The sequence below is a fragment of the Drosophila navojoa genome, chromosome 2, assembly GCF_054131105.1.
Source record: "Drosophila navojoa isolate 15081-1374.11 chromosome 2, UAZ_NAV_1.0, whole genome shotgun sequence".
Lineage (NCBI taxonomy): Eukaryota > Metazoa > Arthropoda > Insecta > Diptera > Drosophilidae > Drosophila > Drosophila navojoa.
Genome location: NC_142890.1, coordinates 26,041,673 through 26,055,101, shown reverse-complemented (window position 1 = coordinate 26,055,101; position 13,429 = coordinate 26,041,673). Strand labels below are relative to the sequence as shown.

Below are 13,429 nucleotides of genomic sequence, written 5' to 3'. Positions count from 1 at the left end.
TCTCCCTCTCTCTTTCTCTTTCACCTGTTCCTTTGTAGGCGCAAAGAATTTCAAAATTTCCCAGTATATTTTAAGCTTAATATGCCTGTATTTTGCTCTGTGTGTATATGAAGATTTTGTTTTATTTTATTTGGCTGATTTTTTTCTTTTTGAGCTATTTTTAAATTTCAGTTATTGATATGCCAAAAAACAAAATCTTGCTTCACATTCTCTCATACATTTACATACAAAATTTTTTGCTATTCTGTGCGTATTTTTTATAGATTTCTCAAAATGTTTTTCTGATTTTGAATTTGTTTCCCACTGCATGGAAAATCATATACATGTGCACATTTGTATTCATTTATATTATTTTTAAGCCAAGATAATTGAAGCAATTTCAATAAGATTGTTCTGAGTCATAATCTAGTGCTGAACGTGATAAAACCAATTTATGATTTAAAGCCTACACTACATGTATTAAAAGATAAAATATTTTACTTCTGAGCACGCATAATTCTTAATATTTTTGCTTAATGATAATATAGATTATGATACAAAAGCTATCTACTTATATTAATAATTGCTCTTTTGAGATTAACATTAACTTATAGTTAATGAAATTTAAAAAAAGAATCATCTTTTTATGTTTTATGTTTATCATTTAAGCCATTCTGAAACCAAAATATTTTAGCAACGAAAATAACAAAAATATATGAATACATAAACATTTGGCGATTTAGTGATCCACAAAATAATATATGATAAGCTACAAAATTCTAAAAAGACAATTTTCAATTTAAAATGTACATATGTGAATCATTTTTCAACAAGAACCCGAAAGAATTCAGTAAAAAACTTATTTGTAGTAAAATGTATTATTAAATATTAATCTTATTTATAATTAACCGTATATAACATAATTCCATAATACTTTTTTCAGACACATTTTTATTACATACTTTGTACATATTAAATATATATATACATACATATATTATGTATTTAAGTATATATATAATTATTTATTTAAATAGCAGCATATATGCTGTTTTTAGGTTTTGGAGAAATTCTGTTCAGCAATGAGGACACAGAAAAATGTCTATTTAAATACGAGCAACACCCACATGATGACGTAACTGTTTTCATTCAATATTTTTGGCAATGGCCAAAAAGAACAGCAAACGGAAAACAAATACAAATATATGTATAAATTTATTTTTTATATATATTATACATAAAACATATACATACATACATACAAATGTCTTTCAATTTAGGATAACATTGTAATGGCCAAAATACTAAAACAACTTGCTAAATATGATAAACAAAATCATGGCCAAATGGATAACGTATGTAATGTGTATAAATACAACGGATTTTTCATAATTCCAATGTGTTCTAAAATATATATATACATATATATTTATTTTTTTTCTATATACACATATTTTTATGTGTGCACAAGTTTGAATTTGTGCTGGTGCTCAAACAAGTGCAAAATCTTGTTAAGAAAATTACAACCATATTTGGTGAAAATTCAACAAAAATTATGGAAACTAAGCTTCGGCCTAGACGACTTGCCACATACAATTGCAACAACAAGCTGCAAGCGGAAAATGAAAAAATAATCGCAGATCGCCAACTGGCGTACATCGATTGATGACTCAATTGTCACCGTGTCGACTTCGACGTCGATGTCTAAGCTCCTTGTGAACTGGTTCGGCTTTGGTACTAAAAGGAAATCTTTACATCGAGCCACTTGCCTTGCCTTGCCTGGTCGGTCGGCTGCATAACGGCCAAGGTGAACCACAGACAGCGCTGTTCGTTCCATATCAAATGTCGTGGTGTGCATGTGAGAAACTTTTTGGCGCTCTTAAAGCGACGTCAGTGTCAATTAGTTGCTGAATACGTATGTGCAGAAACAATCGTTCTAGACCTTGAACTTAACGCCAAATCGTATGTAAATAAAGAACAGCAACAAACATAGCCGGAAAACAATTGGTCATTTGTAAATTTCTAGAAGCGAGCTAAACAATTTGGCAATTGGCATCAAGGGCATGCGAATATTTGAATTGAGCTATTTTTATATATGTAAATACAAGTAACAGCTGCGAATTTTTTGTATGCAGCTTAGAAATTCTAATGATAGTGCACAATTTTTGCAGTCAAATGAAAACTAAAGTCCGCCAGACCTATCGTACTGTTATCGATACGTTGATATCGATAAGAGTACATACATAAGTTGCGACCTATCGTCAGCCCTGGCGAGATCTTGTGTTATTATTTCATAACAATAACATCAACATGTCTTTTACACAAAAGCTGAATAACTACACCAAACGAAAGTCATTTAAATATGGTGTGCCCTTTCTTATTATGATAGTAGGCGGTTCTTTTGGATTGCAACAATTTTCAAATCTAAGGTAAGCTGAATATAGCTAATCTCACTAGGAACTCACATGCTAACGTATTTTTATTTGCTTCAAGATATCAGTACGCCAAGATGCAGCCTGTAACACCGGAAGAAATGAAGAAATTTGGTGTGACCATGAAGAAACGTCAAGAAGTGACTCTTGAATCGGAATATGATAAGGTAAAAGGCATAGATATTGAGAATTGGTCAAACAAGCGCGGTCCACGTCCATGGGAAGAGGAAGGATTGCCGACGACTTCATCTTCGCCGACGGCAAAGCAGTAAATGCAAATTAAATGTATATTGTGATGTAGGCATTAACGCTCGTTAAATATTGTAAATAAATACCATTCATAATACAGTGCAATAAATTGTCGCTTGTTTTTGTTTTGCACCCCTAAATTATCGGCGATGCATATATGTATGTAGCTACATATTTTGGGGCTGCCAACCTGATCTAATCAGCTGCGACGCTTTGGCATATATTTTCAATAAAAACAATGGGAGAAGTTAAACCCGTAAAAATGGACAACTGGACGCCCTCTGACTCCACAACATTATTTGCTGACGGTAAGGCCACAAAATGTAGTGGCAGGCAGCTCAATGTTTGATTCCATTAACTTGTTTTCTAGGGGAGCGTGTGCTTTGCTTTCACGGGCCGCTTATCTATGAAGCCAAAGTACTCAAAACAAAACCGGAAAGTTCGCCGGTTGAATATTATATACATTATGCGGGTTGGAGCAAGAAGTAAATATGCTTGAAATCCAATTTGTTACACATGTAATTCAATGAATTTTTCTACGATGCGCAGCTGGGATGAGTGGGTGCCAGAGAGTCGTGTGCTAAAATACAATGACGACAACGTAAAGCGCCAAAAGGAGCTCGCACGACTGTACGTTGAACGCTCGAAAAAGGATAATAAAAAAGGTATGAGTAGGTAACCTGCCAGAATTATAACTATGAGCTAAATATTGAAATATGTCGCAGGCAGTGCAAAGGCTAAAAAAATGGAGCATGTAGGCAATGAATCCCGTGCGTCGACACCCTCTAAGGACAGCAGCCAATCTCAGCCATCATCAGGCGCCAGCAGCGCCACAACCAGCACACCCATCGCTGCCGCACAATCAAAGACCAAAAATGATGGCAGCAATAGCAGCAGCAGTAGCGCAACCACAAGCAACAATACCCCCATCACGACCACAACTAGTCGAAGCAACCGCAAGTCCACACAATCCGCTACAGCTGCAGCTCGTCCAAGCACACCGAGTGCTGACAAAAAAGAGGATGCAACAGCTGCCGATAATACAGAAGAGGAGCCCGCTACACCCACAGCGCCGCCGCCGCCTAAAGCCAAACGCATGAGCTCCCAAAATAGCAATAGCGAACAACGTTCATCTCAGAGTGGCAATGGAATAGACGCCGCCTCAGCACCGCAGTCAACAACAACAGCTGCTGCAGCAACAACCACGACAACAACATCAACGCCAACAGCAGCAACCACAACAACAGCAGTTGCTGATGCACCGTGTGTTGAGAGCGAGGAGACCTACACGGCAAAGCTGGAAGTGAAAATAAAGATACCCGATGAGCTGAAGCACTATCTGACCGATGATTGGTATGCGATAGTGCGTGAGCACAAGCTCTTGGAGCTGCCGGCCAAGGTAACAGTTCAGCAGATCGCAGATCAGTATTTGGCGCACAAGAAGTCGGTGAAGTCGACCAGTGCCAGCAAAGAGGTGGCCATTAACGATGTCCTCGATGGTATTATCGAGTATTTCAATGTGATGCTTGGCTCCCAGCTGCTGTATAAGTTCGAGCGCACCCAGTATGCGGACATAATGCAAAAGAATCCGGATACGCCGCTATCTGAACTGTACGGCTCCTTTCATCTGCTGCGCCTGTTTGTGCGACTTGGCTCGATGCTGAGCTACTCGGCCTTGGATCAACCGGCAATGCAAACCTTGTTGGCACACTTGCATGATTTCCTCAAGTTTCTGGTGAAGAACAGCGCCATGTACTTTAGCATGACAAACTTCATTAATGTCGATCCGGAATATGTGCGAAATGCTCAGTAGACATTTAGCTAGGTAAACCTCTTTAATTTGTACGCGATTTGAATTAGAGTGTTGCTACTCACAACTGGCTTGTAATATAACAAGGAAATCACCCATTTAGACTTTGTATAAACAAATAAATCGTCTTCGGCCTCTTGTATAAATAATATACAACTTTATTTTATCTAGTCTTCGTTTTCCTCTTCGCTTTCGCTACTACTGCTGCTTGTGGGATAAAACTCCTTCAGATCCCGCGGCTTGTCACGTTCTGTTTGCTCTGCTTCAAGGTATTCCTGTTGCACCTTTAATATTTCGTCACTGCTTTTACATGCTGCATACGCATTGAGGAGCTTCTCGTTTAGCTCGAGGAATGCATGACCCCAAGAGAATTTGCCCATAAACCATCGCGCCTCTTCGGTGAATCCGCATATATAAAGGGTCGCTGCAATTGCCTCCACACAGCTCAGCTTGCAGGGTTTTCCATAGTTGATTGGATTGGCGGCCACCAAAAACGGCAGCAGCCGAGGATGGGGACTGCGCATTCTGTTGAAGGGCGTCTCATCCAACTTGGCCCAGGAACAGTCAATAACTGCTACTCCAGAGGTAGACACGATTTCGCGGTCCTGTGGACTAACACATAGTTGACCGACGGGCGAAAGGACGAGCCCAGGAAACTTTTGACCCAATCGCAAATTAGAAATAAGTCCAAGACGTGCTAGTTTTCTGCCCGAACACTTTTTTGGATCACAGTGATTGAGGTCCCACATGGAGACGGCGAATTCGGGCGCATGTCCAAGTCCATCCAAATTGTCACCTGACGAATCGGAATCCGATTCAGAGCTATCTGTGGCATTGGAAGCAGCCAGTTCATTGGCTTGTTGGGCGAAGCTGCGTTCGCAATTGTGACTTGACTTGACGTTGCGATAAGAACTTCCTCCAGCACCACGCCTGGATTTGCCTCTATGCCGAGTACTCATTTTGCTTTGTTAAAAACAATATTTATTTATATACAATTTTTTTATGTTGTCTTGCCAGCAACCGTTTCTTATCGATTTCGATAAATTAGCCGCGTGGTAGAAGTTAGCGCCCAGTAATTTTTTTAATATAAAAGATTTAACATTTTTGGCTTATTTTATTACTGATTATTTTCTCCATTTCTATTATCTGCTTAAAAATTGTATGATTTTAACGAATCTATAGCCCATTTTCACCCAACAATTTTATATATCTGGCTAAATCAGATTATTTATCGATTTAATGATATCGTTAGTGTGGTGGCGTGCAGAAAAATGTGGATTTTCAATAGGGTCACTCTGACGCCATCTTTTTTGTTGAACGGGGAAAATTAAAAATTTGTCCGGTAAAATCAGTGTGCAATAAAAAACAAATGTATGTTAATACGTAAAAAAGGTTTTAAATGCTTAAAAATATTCGCGGAAAGCATGTACAGACTTTGAAATGTACAGTTTGCATAATAATTTAATTGAGTCTAGCGATAACGATTGTGTCTGCAAATAAACGTTTTGTATGAGAAAAGTAAAGCGAACATAGCGCCAATTTGCTAAACATCAACATATAAATACTATTAAAGAATGTCAAGCTATTGTATATATAATTGAAGTAATTTGTGCTGGATTGTGCAAAGAAGGCGATGGGCATTGCATTTCATATACACATTACAATTATATATATGTGGCATACATACTAGGGTTGAGAGCGTGACTTCCGTGGGTGAATATATGCAAGGCATTTTAATGCTTATTCTGTTATGCCATATTTAATGTTTGGGTATATTTCTTATTTTTTATGATGCTAATTTGAAAAATCGTCAAATAACTAAAGAAAAATAAAAAGAAAAATATTAAATATGCGCTCCCAAAAGTTCTTCATTCGTAATAAATTGACACGCTCTCATCTCTAGCATTTACACATACAGACACACACACATGCAAAACATATCGGAGCTGCATTGCCGCGCCACGGGCAGTTAATATGTTTGTTGAAAATCAATCGACGCCCGTGATGTTCGTTTTAGTTTTGCAGAAAATCTCACAAAACTAATAATTTCGTTCATTAATTGAAAAATTCTTATAACTTTTGCATTCTATGTCAATCCGCTGTCCTGCAACCGTGTCTAAAATTCAATTTTCCTGCCCCCACCGGAGTACAGTTGCGCCAGCCGCACGCTAGGAAAGCCAAACAACGACAACTGTAGACATCGCGACGGGGAGGCCGCGTTTCAAAAATAAAGCATTTTTAACTATACAAGTTATCCAAGATGGGTGAAGTGAAGTCCGTGAAAGTAGATAACTGGGGCGTCTTTTTTCTGCAGAAGCTCCAGAATTTCTTTAATAAAACGGACTATTGCGATTTAACGCTGCAGTTTCGTGACAATTCACAGTTGAAAGTGCATCGCCTCGTTTTAAGCGCTTGCACAGATTATTTTAATGTGCTGGAGCAAACTTGCGACATAATAGACGACGCACTCATAATGCCGAGCGAATTTCAAGCCGATGTCGTTGTGCCCATCGTCAATTTCATGTACACGGGCACACTTGAGTTTGAGCTTAAAATGTATGGCAAACTGTTGCGCACCGCCAAAGAGATGAATATGACCGTGTTGCTGAAGCTATTGGAAGCCCATCGACGCACAATGGAGAATGTGAATCGGCAGCAAAGAGTGAGATTTTCATTTATTTATGGATTACCATAAATGGTAAACTGACTATTTCTTATCTATTAACAGCCTCCCAGTCCGAAGGGTATACGCCGTCGTCCTATGGTACCCAGCAGCAATACCCCGGCCGCCCAGCAACGTGTGTCCATATCGACACCACCGAATCGCATTGGTTCCAGTCCGGGCAACAGTAACGCGGGACGTACGAATGTGCAACAATCGCGTGCTGTAAATACCCCCGCAATCTTGCGATCCGGTGGCATCAGCAATCGCACACAATATGGGGAGACAACATCCACAAGCTCATATGTCAAACAGGAGCCCACTTCGCCGTTCGAACAACTACGCAAGGGTTACAACAACAATAAGAGACCGGCACAAACGAGCCTCTTGTCACCGCCGTCAAAGAAACCCAGCCTGGAGGAGGTCAAAGAATTTGCGGAACAGCAGCGCATGCGCAAACAAATCGCCGCAGAATATGGTGACCATGGCGATCCCGAATATGATAGCAGTATGCTGTACGATGATGTGCACACTGGCGATGATGATGACGATGATATGCCTCCACAGCCATCGACATCTAAGCAGCAACAACAACAGCAGACCCAGCAACAGTCCGGAGGGACGCAAACCCAAATGGAACATGGCACAACAACCATCATTCTGAAGCAGGATTCCCCAAGCCAAACGCCGACGATTATTGTCAAAGATTCGTCGAACACCAAGCTGAATCATACTAAAATAATAGCCGAGGTGCTCCGTCAATATCCGCACATTGTCAAGGGCCACAAGAACATAAAGCTGAAAATATTACCCAATAGTCCGGTCGAGAAAGCAGCTACGACAGTTAAACGTGCATCGCCGGCACCAGTTGGATCGCCAGCTGGTCCCACATCGCCACACAAGAAGCTGCACGTTTCATTCAAACCAGACAAACCAATGATAACAACACAGCAGCAGCAAAGGTCCACACAGAAATTGACGACGGCTCAGCCAGCAGCAGTCGAGGCAGCACCACAGCCAGTCGCGTCGGCAGCGGCAACCTCCACCACGTCCGCTGCATCATCAACAGGGCAAAAGCGGCGCATTGATAGCAAGACGATGCATGCGTTAATAGCACAGGGTGCCGAGAACACAACAGGTGAGCACATAACGGGACGGGGCTTATTTTTTAGTGAGCGATCGATAAGACGAGAACAAAAGATGATCTGAAAAGTTCTCCAAATTATTCGCTTGGTTCTCATTCAATAAAAAGCCCAGCGATATTATGGGTACACAATGTGGTCTCTTCAACATGTGATATTCCAAACGTTATTGAATATTTTTATTTAATTTATTTCACACTATTTTAATGTATCGAGGATAGTAAATTACTTAACCTATACTAAGATATAATTACTAAATAGGCATACGTGTATATCATATGAAAATTTTACAGATAAAATATTTTTCTGTAGAGATAACCCATATTATTATATATTTACTCACACTGAACTGTCTTGGCTTGCAGGTCCGTGGTTGTGTCTGCGTTGCGGCGTTAATGGACGGCCAATAAGCATTCCATCATATCGTGGCTTCCGTCGCCATTTGATCAACACCCACAAGGAGACAATAGATCCGGCGCTATGTGAGCATTGTGGCTGGCGATCTGCGAACAATCGGGAATTGCATTTCCACATGCACACAGAGCATCAGATTAAATCGCTGCTATACAACTTCGCGGAGTGCGTCCTGTGCAACCAAACTTACTTGACCAAGAACGAGCTGGAGCAGCACATCAACGAGGCGCACACGGATGAAAATAAGCAACAGTGCATTTATTGTTGCAAGGTGTTTGCCCAGGAGCTGCAGCTGTATAGGCATATGAAGAACTATCACAAGGCACAGGCGCTGGAGGATGGCATCATTGATGAGACCGATGAGGAGTATCTGGGCTCGCAGGACGAAGACGGACAGATGGAAGATGAGGAGCAGGAGGAGGAGGAAGTGGAAGAGGAGCCAATGCAGGAGCAAAAGGTGCGCATTTTATCCGACATCAGCTTGCCAGCGACCAGTGCCATTGTACAGCAACAGACCCGCGAAGAGCCCGATGAGGGGAACGTGACAGAGGAGGAGCAACTCATGCAGTCGCCAAATCCAGAGCAGGAAGTCAAGTTTGTCGGCGCCGATGGCAATGAGGTCGAGTTGACTGATGAACAGCGCAAGGAGATATTGTCCCAGCTGAATCAGCAACAGGCAGGCGCTCCAAGCGGGGGTGTTGTCATGGTGCTTAGTGAGCCAGAAGTGGATGCAAAGCAGGAAAGCGATGCGAAATCCTTAACGGGCACCGAAGAGGAATATGATGACAGTCAGATTTATAGTGAGCTAGCCGCCACCGGGTCTGTGGAGAGTAACAGCAAAAAGAGTGAGGCGGCCGATGAAAGTAAGGAGTCCATAGATAATCTGGAATGGGCCGAGAATTTAATATCAAAGCATGACTTGGAAACAGATCAGAATAGCAAAGAAGTAAGTGAAGTAATAATATTAAAGACAAACTCTAATTACCAATTTCTTTACAACAGCCAAAGGCAGAAAAGGGCCGCGATGACATTAGTGAAAAGCTTAAAGAGCTAACGGGCGAATGGACCGAGGATGAGAATGAGGATGAGGATAACATAGATGACAAGCCTGCGACATCAGAGCTAGCATCTATTGTACAAACAGAAACAAACACTGAGAAGCAGGTGGCAGTATCAACAGTTGCTGAGGCAGCCGCAGAGGAACCAGAGCCGGAAGATGACATTGATCTGGCGCTAGAAAGCTTGCACAAGGGTGGTGGCGAGACAGATGAAACAGAGGCCGTTGCCAAGAAAACGGCAGCTGCCACCACCAGCAACGCAACTGAAATAAGTCAAGGTGAACCAGAAGCAGCGGAAAAAGTAGCAGCAGATGAGCAGCCTATTAAGAAGGAAGATGACGATAAGAAAGAACGTGAACCTGAGGAGGAATTCATTAAGGAGGACGTGCCAACATCAATCGAGGCCAACGCCGAAGCCGAACCCGAACCTGAAACCGACGATATCATTAATGAAAGCATTGAAGAAAATTCTGCTCCTACAGACACCGCCTCTGGTATTGATGATGTGAACTTGGAGACAGAAAATATTCGGAAAGTGTTGATCGACGAATTGATTGCTGAAGCAGGAGCGCCTGGAGCCGATGTTGATGTGGATGCCGACGCAGTAACTGGTGAACAAGAATTGACCGAAGTTTCGCCTACTCAGCTAGCTGAGGTAGATGGATCCGATCAGACACTTCAAGCTGAGGCAACCAAACCTGTTGAGGCTGTAGATGAATCAATAGAAAATAATAATGAGAAAAAATGCGACGAGACAACAACAACAACAGTGGTAGAATCGGCTGCTGCCACCGAGGAGAAACCAAACACCAGCGATGCAGTTGCCGTCGATGGCAAAGATGAGGCGCTGACAGCAGGTACACAAGAGAAATTGAAGAGTCTCATGAATGAGTGGGTGGACGATGATGATGATAATGAGGACGAGAATGGGGTTACTGCTGCGACGAAAGAGCAACTCTAATTACTAGATTTATTTATGTTTTAAGCTAATTTTCATATGCCAGTGCTACTATTCAAGCAACTGAATAACATGGATTCAACATGGAGATCGTGGTTTATATGCAGATTTATTTGTGAATGTCATGATCAATGAATAGCTATGGCAAAAGAATTTTGGTTTCGATTGTAAATTAAAAACTGTTTCAATGGTACTTCTTTTTGAGACATATTTGTAATTGCACCGGATTTCCGCAACTTATAGAAATAGTAACAAAAATAAAATATATCATATATTTTACGCATGTGAAGCACATAGTAACAAAATCGATTTGCGTATTTGATAGACAAACCAATCGAGTACCAAGCAATTAGTTTCTCCTGCGTTTTACCACCAACAATTCAACTTCAATTATACACACATACATATAAATATATTTATACGTCTACATATAAAGTTTGTCTATATATATCTGGAAAATATTACATACATAAATGTGTATTTATAGAGATGTTTTAATTGGTTTAAAACAAAATTATAATGGCAAAGCAAATGTGTATGCAATTACATTCAATCGCTTAGCAAGATGTTTTATGATTGATATACATAAATACCTAGTAATACAAATCAAAAAACCACTTGAAACCGTTTTTTTTTTTATTTACAACTACATTAAGGTTGATAAAAAGGAAAAATCATAGAAACTTTGGAGAAAGCCACAACAAATATAAGTGTAGATATGAAGAATATTTGTCTTTTATTTATTTGCAGCTAAGCAAAAATCACACTCATAAGAATGTTAAAAAAAAACGTTATATTATATAAAATAGCACACATCTATGTTGTACAAAACATTTCAATTGGCTGAGACACTTAATAATACATTAAACAATAAAGCATTTTGCATACAAAATTTCTGATACACATACAAGATAAAAGAAAAACGGGCCAGTGCCCAATGAGATTCTCAGTCGTCTAGAATAGAAATGTAAATGTAAATAAATATTTGATGCGTAAATGCTAAAACTGATTATTTCGGCATGACGTACCAGCAAGATAATAATTAATTATGCACATTGTCGCAAAGCCAGCAACAACTGTAGTGAATTGCGCAAATCCCGCCCAGCGACGAATCGAGTTCGTATGCCATCGTGCCTTCTCACGAGGAATCACCTCACACACGGTCACATAAAAGAGAGTGCCGCCAGCCAATGCTTGTATGATGGGCAATGCCGTTTTCGACCAACTGGAGGGTATGTCAACGATAAGCATGCCCAGACCGATGCCGCACACGGCACCCAAAGCAAACACCAAGATGCCAATGAATTGCGAACGAAAGCTTGCACGTGGATTTGAGCGAAATTCCAGACCCAGGCAGAAGCCCATCACGAATTTGTGACACGCAACGGCGCCCAGCAGAAAGAGCACCTAAAATAAAAGCGAATAGACAAAGTACGAAACATTTACAACCGTGTATGCTCGCTTATCAAAATAAATATTTAGAAAGCAATCCCAATGATTATCTCACTGGTAGCATAAACTAAATGATGTCAAGGTAATCTCTTATACCTTGGTGGCCGAGTTTTGCACACCGATAGCCAATCCCTCGATGGCCGAGTGCAAGGAGAGCGCCACAAAGAGCCCCAATGTCCCGGTCATGGATTGAGCACATGGCTCAGTGTGGCTGGTATGACAAATTCGCGCATTTGCATCCTCAACGCTGACATCATCACATCCGGGAACGGGAACGTACATATGACCGTGATTATTATGATCATGACCGCTGTAATTAAAGGCAATCAATGAAATTAATCGATTGATTAAATAAGCTATTCACTTCTTTTATCATACTTTCCCCCATGTCGATGATGATGTGTTGTATCACCTCCTGTTAATGGAGTTCGTTCATCAGTTGCACCATAGACATTGTTGGAGCTTGGAGCGCTCGCTGCTGGAGTCACTTCATGTGTATGCTGAATGGCTTCGCCAAAGAAGTAGTGTATGAACTCGTCTATGAAATAAATGATGAAGAAGCCACCACACATCGCAACTTCGGCGAATTTCGAGTTCATTTGCTCACGTACCTAAACAATAGCACAAACAAACACACACATCCACACATAAACATATGAATATAAAAACAGTTATCAAATTGCACTCGATTACAGCTAGGTTTACCTCTGGCAAAATATGCACCAGCGCTGTAGCCAGCAAAATACCTGCACCGAAGCACAGCAGCAACGAGGTTATCAATGGAAATCGCTGACGATTACGTTCTGATATTATGGCCGGCAGCATGCCGGATAGAAGGCTTCCAAGTCCTAGCACTAACATGGCTAAAACCTTTTCCATATCGCCACGATCGTCGGCTTGCCAGTTGGTTATATTTGTGCCTGCTAAACTCATTATTCTGTTTTTAGTCTACTCAGTCATCAGCAAACAAATAAACTAAAATTGGATCGATTCGATGGGATGTTGACTTCGCGTCGCGAGTTTTTAAAATTAAACAATCAGCCGCATATATGGACGTTCAACGGACTACGAAACCCAACGAACGACACAATGACGAATGTTATTGCACTACCCCAGTATCGCTGATGCTGTGTTTTTTTTTTTTCAGCTATCGATAACTTTCCAATTCGCTGTCCAAGCAGTTCAGCTCATCGCACTTCTGCATTCTATTTGAATTTAACATACAGCAAGTTGGCAGACTTATAAGATTCGAAATGCTTATAAGCAAGCATTC

At 40.7% G+C, this 13,429-nt stretch overlaps 5 protein-coding genes across 5 annotated transcripts; 3 read left to right on the top strand and 2 right to left on the bottom strand.

Moving 5' to 3' along the window:
* The first annotated feature begins 2,220 nt into the window (after nucleotides 1-2,220).
* Nucleotides 2,221-2,774, top strand: l(3)neo43 (cytochrome c oxidase assembly protein COX16 homolog l(3)neo43). Its single transcript, XM_018100384.3, has 2 exons — nucleotides 2,221-2,408; nucleotides 2,473-2,774. Exons 1-2 carry the CDS (start codon nucleotides 2,290-2,292, stop codon nucleotides 2,681-2,683), a joined length of 330 nt encoding a protein of 109 aa, XP_017955873.1. The 5' UTR covers nucleotides 2,221-2,289; the 3' UTR covers nucleotides 2,684-2,774.
* Nucleotides 2,775-2,814: 40 nt separating this feature from the next.
* On the top strand, nucleotides 2,815-4,619 carry MRG15 (mortality factor 4-like). The gene is made up of 4 exons (XM_018099929.3): nucleotides 2,815-2,968; nucleotides 3,031-3,145; nucleotides 3,210-3,325; nucleotides 3,386-4,619. The coding sequence occupies exons 1-4, from the start codon at nucleotides 2,899-2,901 to the stop codon at nucleotides 4,471-4,473; spliced, it is 1,389 nt and encodes a 462-aa protein (XP_017955418.1). The 5' UTR covers nucleotides 2,815-2,898; the 3' UTR covers nucleotides 4,474-4,619.
* On the bottom strand, nucleotides 4,606-5,520 carry LOC108650879 (18S rRNA aminocarboxypropyltransferase). Its single transcript, XM_018100206.3, has one exon. The coding sequence runs from the start codon at nucleotides 5,427-5,429 to the stop codon at nucleotides 4,638-4,640; it is 792 nt and encodes a 263-aa protein (XP_017955695.1). The 5' UTR covers nucleotides 5,430-5,520; the 3' UTR covers nucleotides 4,606-4,637.
* A 193-nt stretch (nucleotides 5,521-5,713) lies between these two features.
* On the top strand, nucleotides 5,714-11,430 carry Cp190 (centrosome-associated zinc finger protein CP190). Its single transcript, XM_018099478.3, has 5 exons — nucleotides 5,714-5,841; nucleotides 6,623-7,132; nucleotides 7,199-8,270; nucleotides 8,640-9,634; nucleotides 9,691-11,430. The coding sequence occupies exons 2-5, from the start codon at nucleotides 6,731-6,733 to the stop codon at nucleotides 10,705-10,707; spliced, it is 3,486 nt and encodes a 1,161-aa protein (XP_017954967.1). The 5' UTR covers nucleotides 5,714-5,841; nucleotides 6,623-6,730; the 3' UTR covers nucleotides 10,708-11,430.
* Nucleotides 11,431-11,484: 54 nt separating this feature from the next.
* Zip88E (Zinc/iron regulated transporter-related protein 88E) lies at nucleotides 11,485-13,267 on the bottom strand. Its single transcript, XM_018100125.3, has 5 exons — nucleotides 12,862-13,267; nucleotides 12,535-12,767; nucleotides 12,253-12,466; nucleotides 11,733-12,111; nucleotides 11,485-11,658 (listed from the first exon to the last, which is right to left on the bottom strand). Exons 1-5 carry the CDS (start codon nucleotides 13,087-13,089, stop codon nucleotides 11,651-11,653), a joined length of 1,062 nt encoding a protein of 353 aa, XP_017955614.1. The 5' UTR covers nucleotides 13,090-13,267; the 3' UTR covers nucleotides 11,485-11,650.
* Between the last annotated feature and the right edge of the window lie 162 nt (nucleotides 13,268-13,429).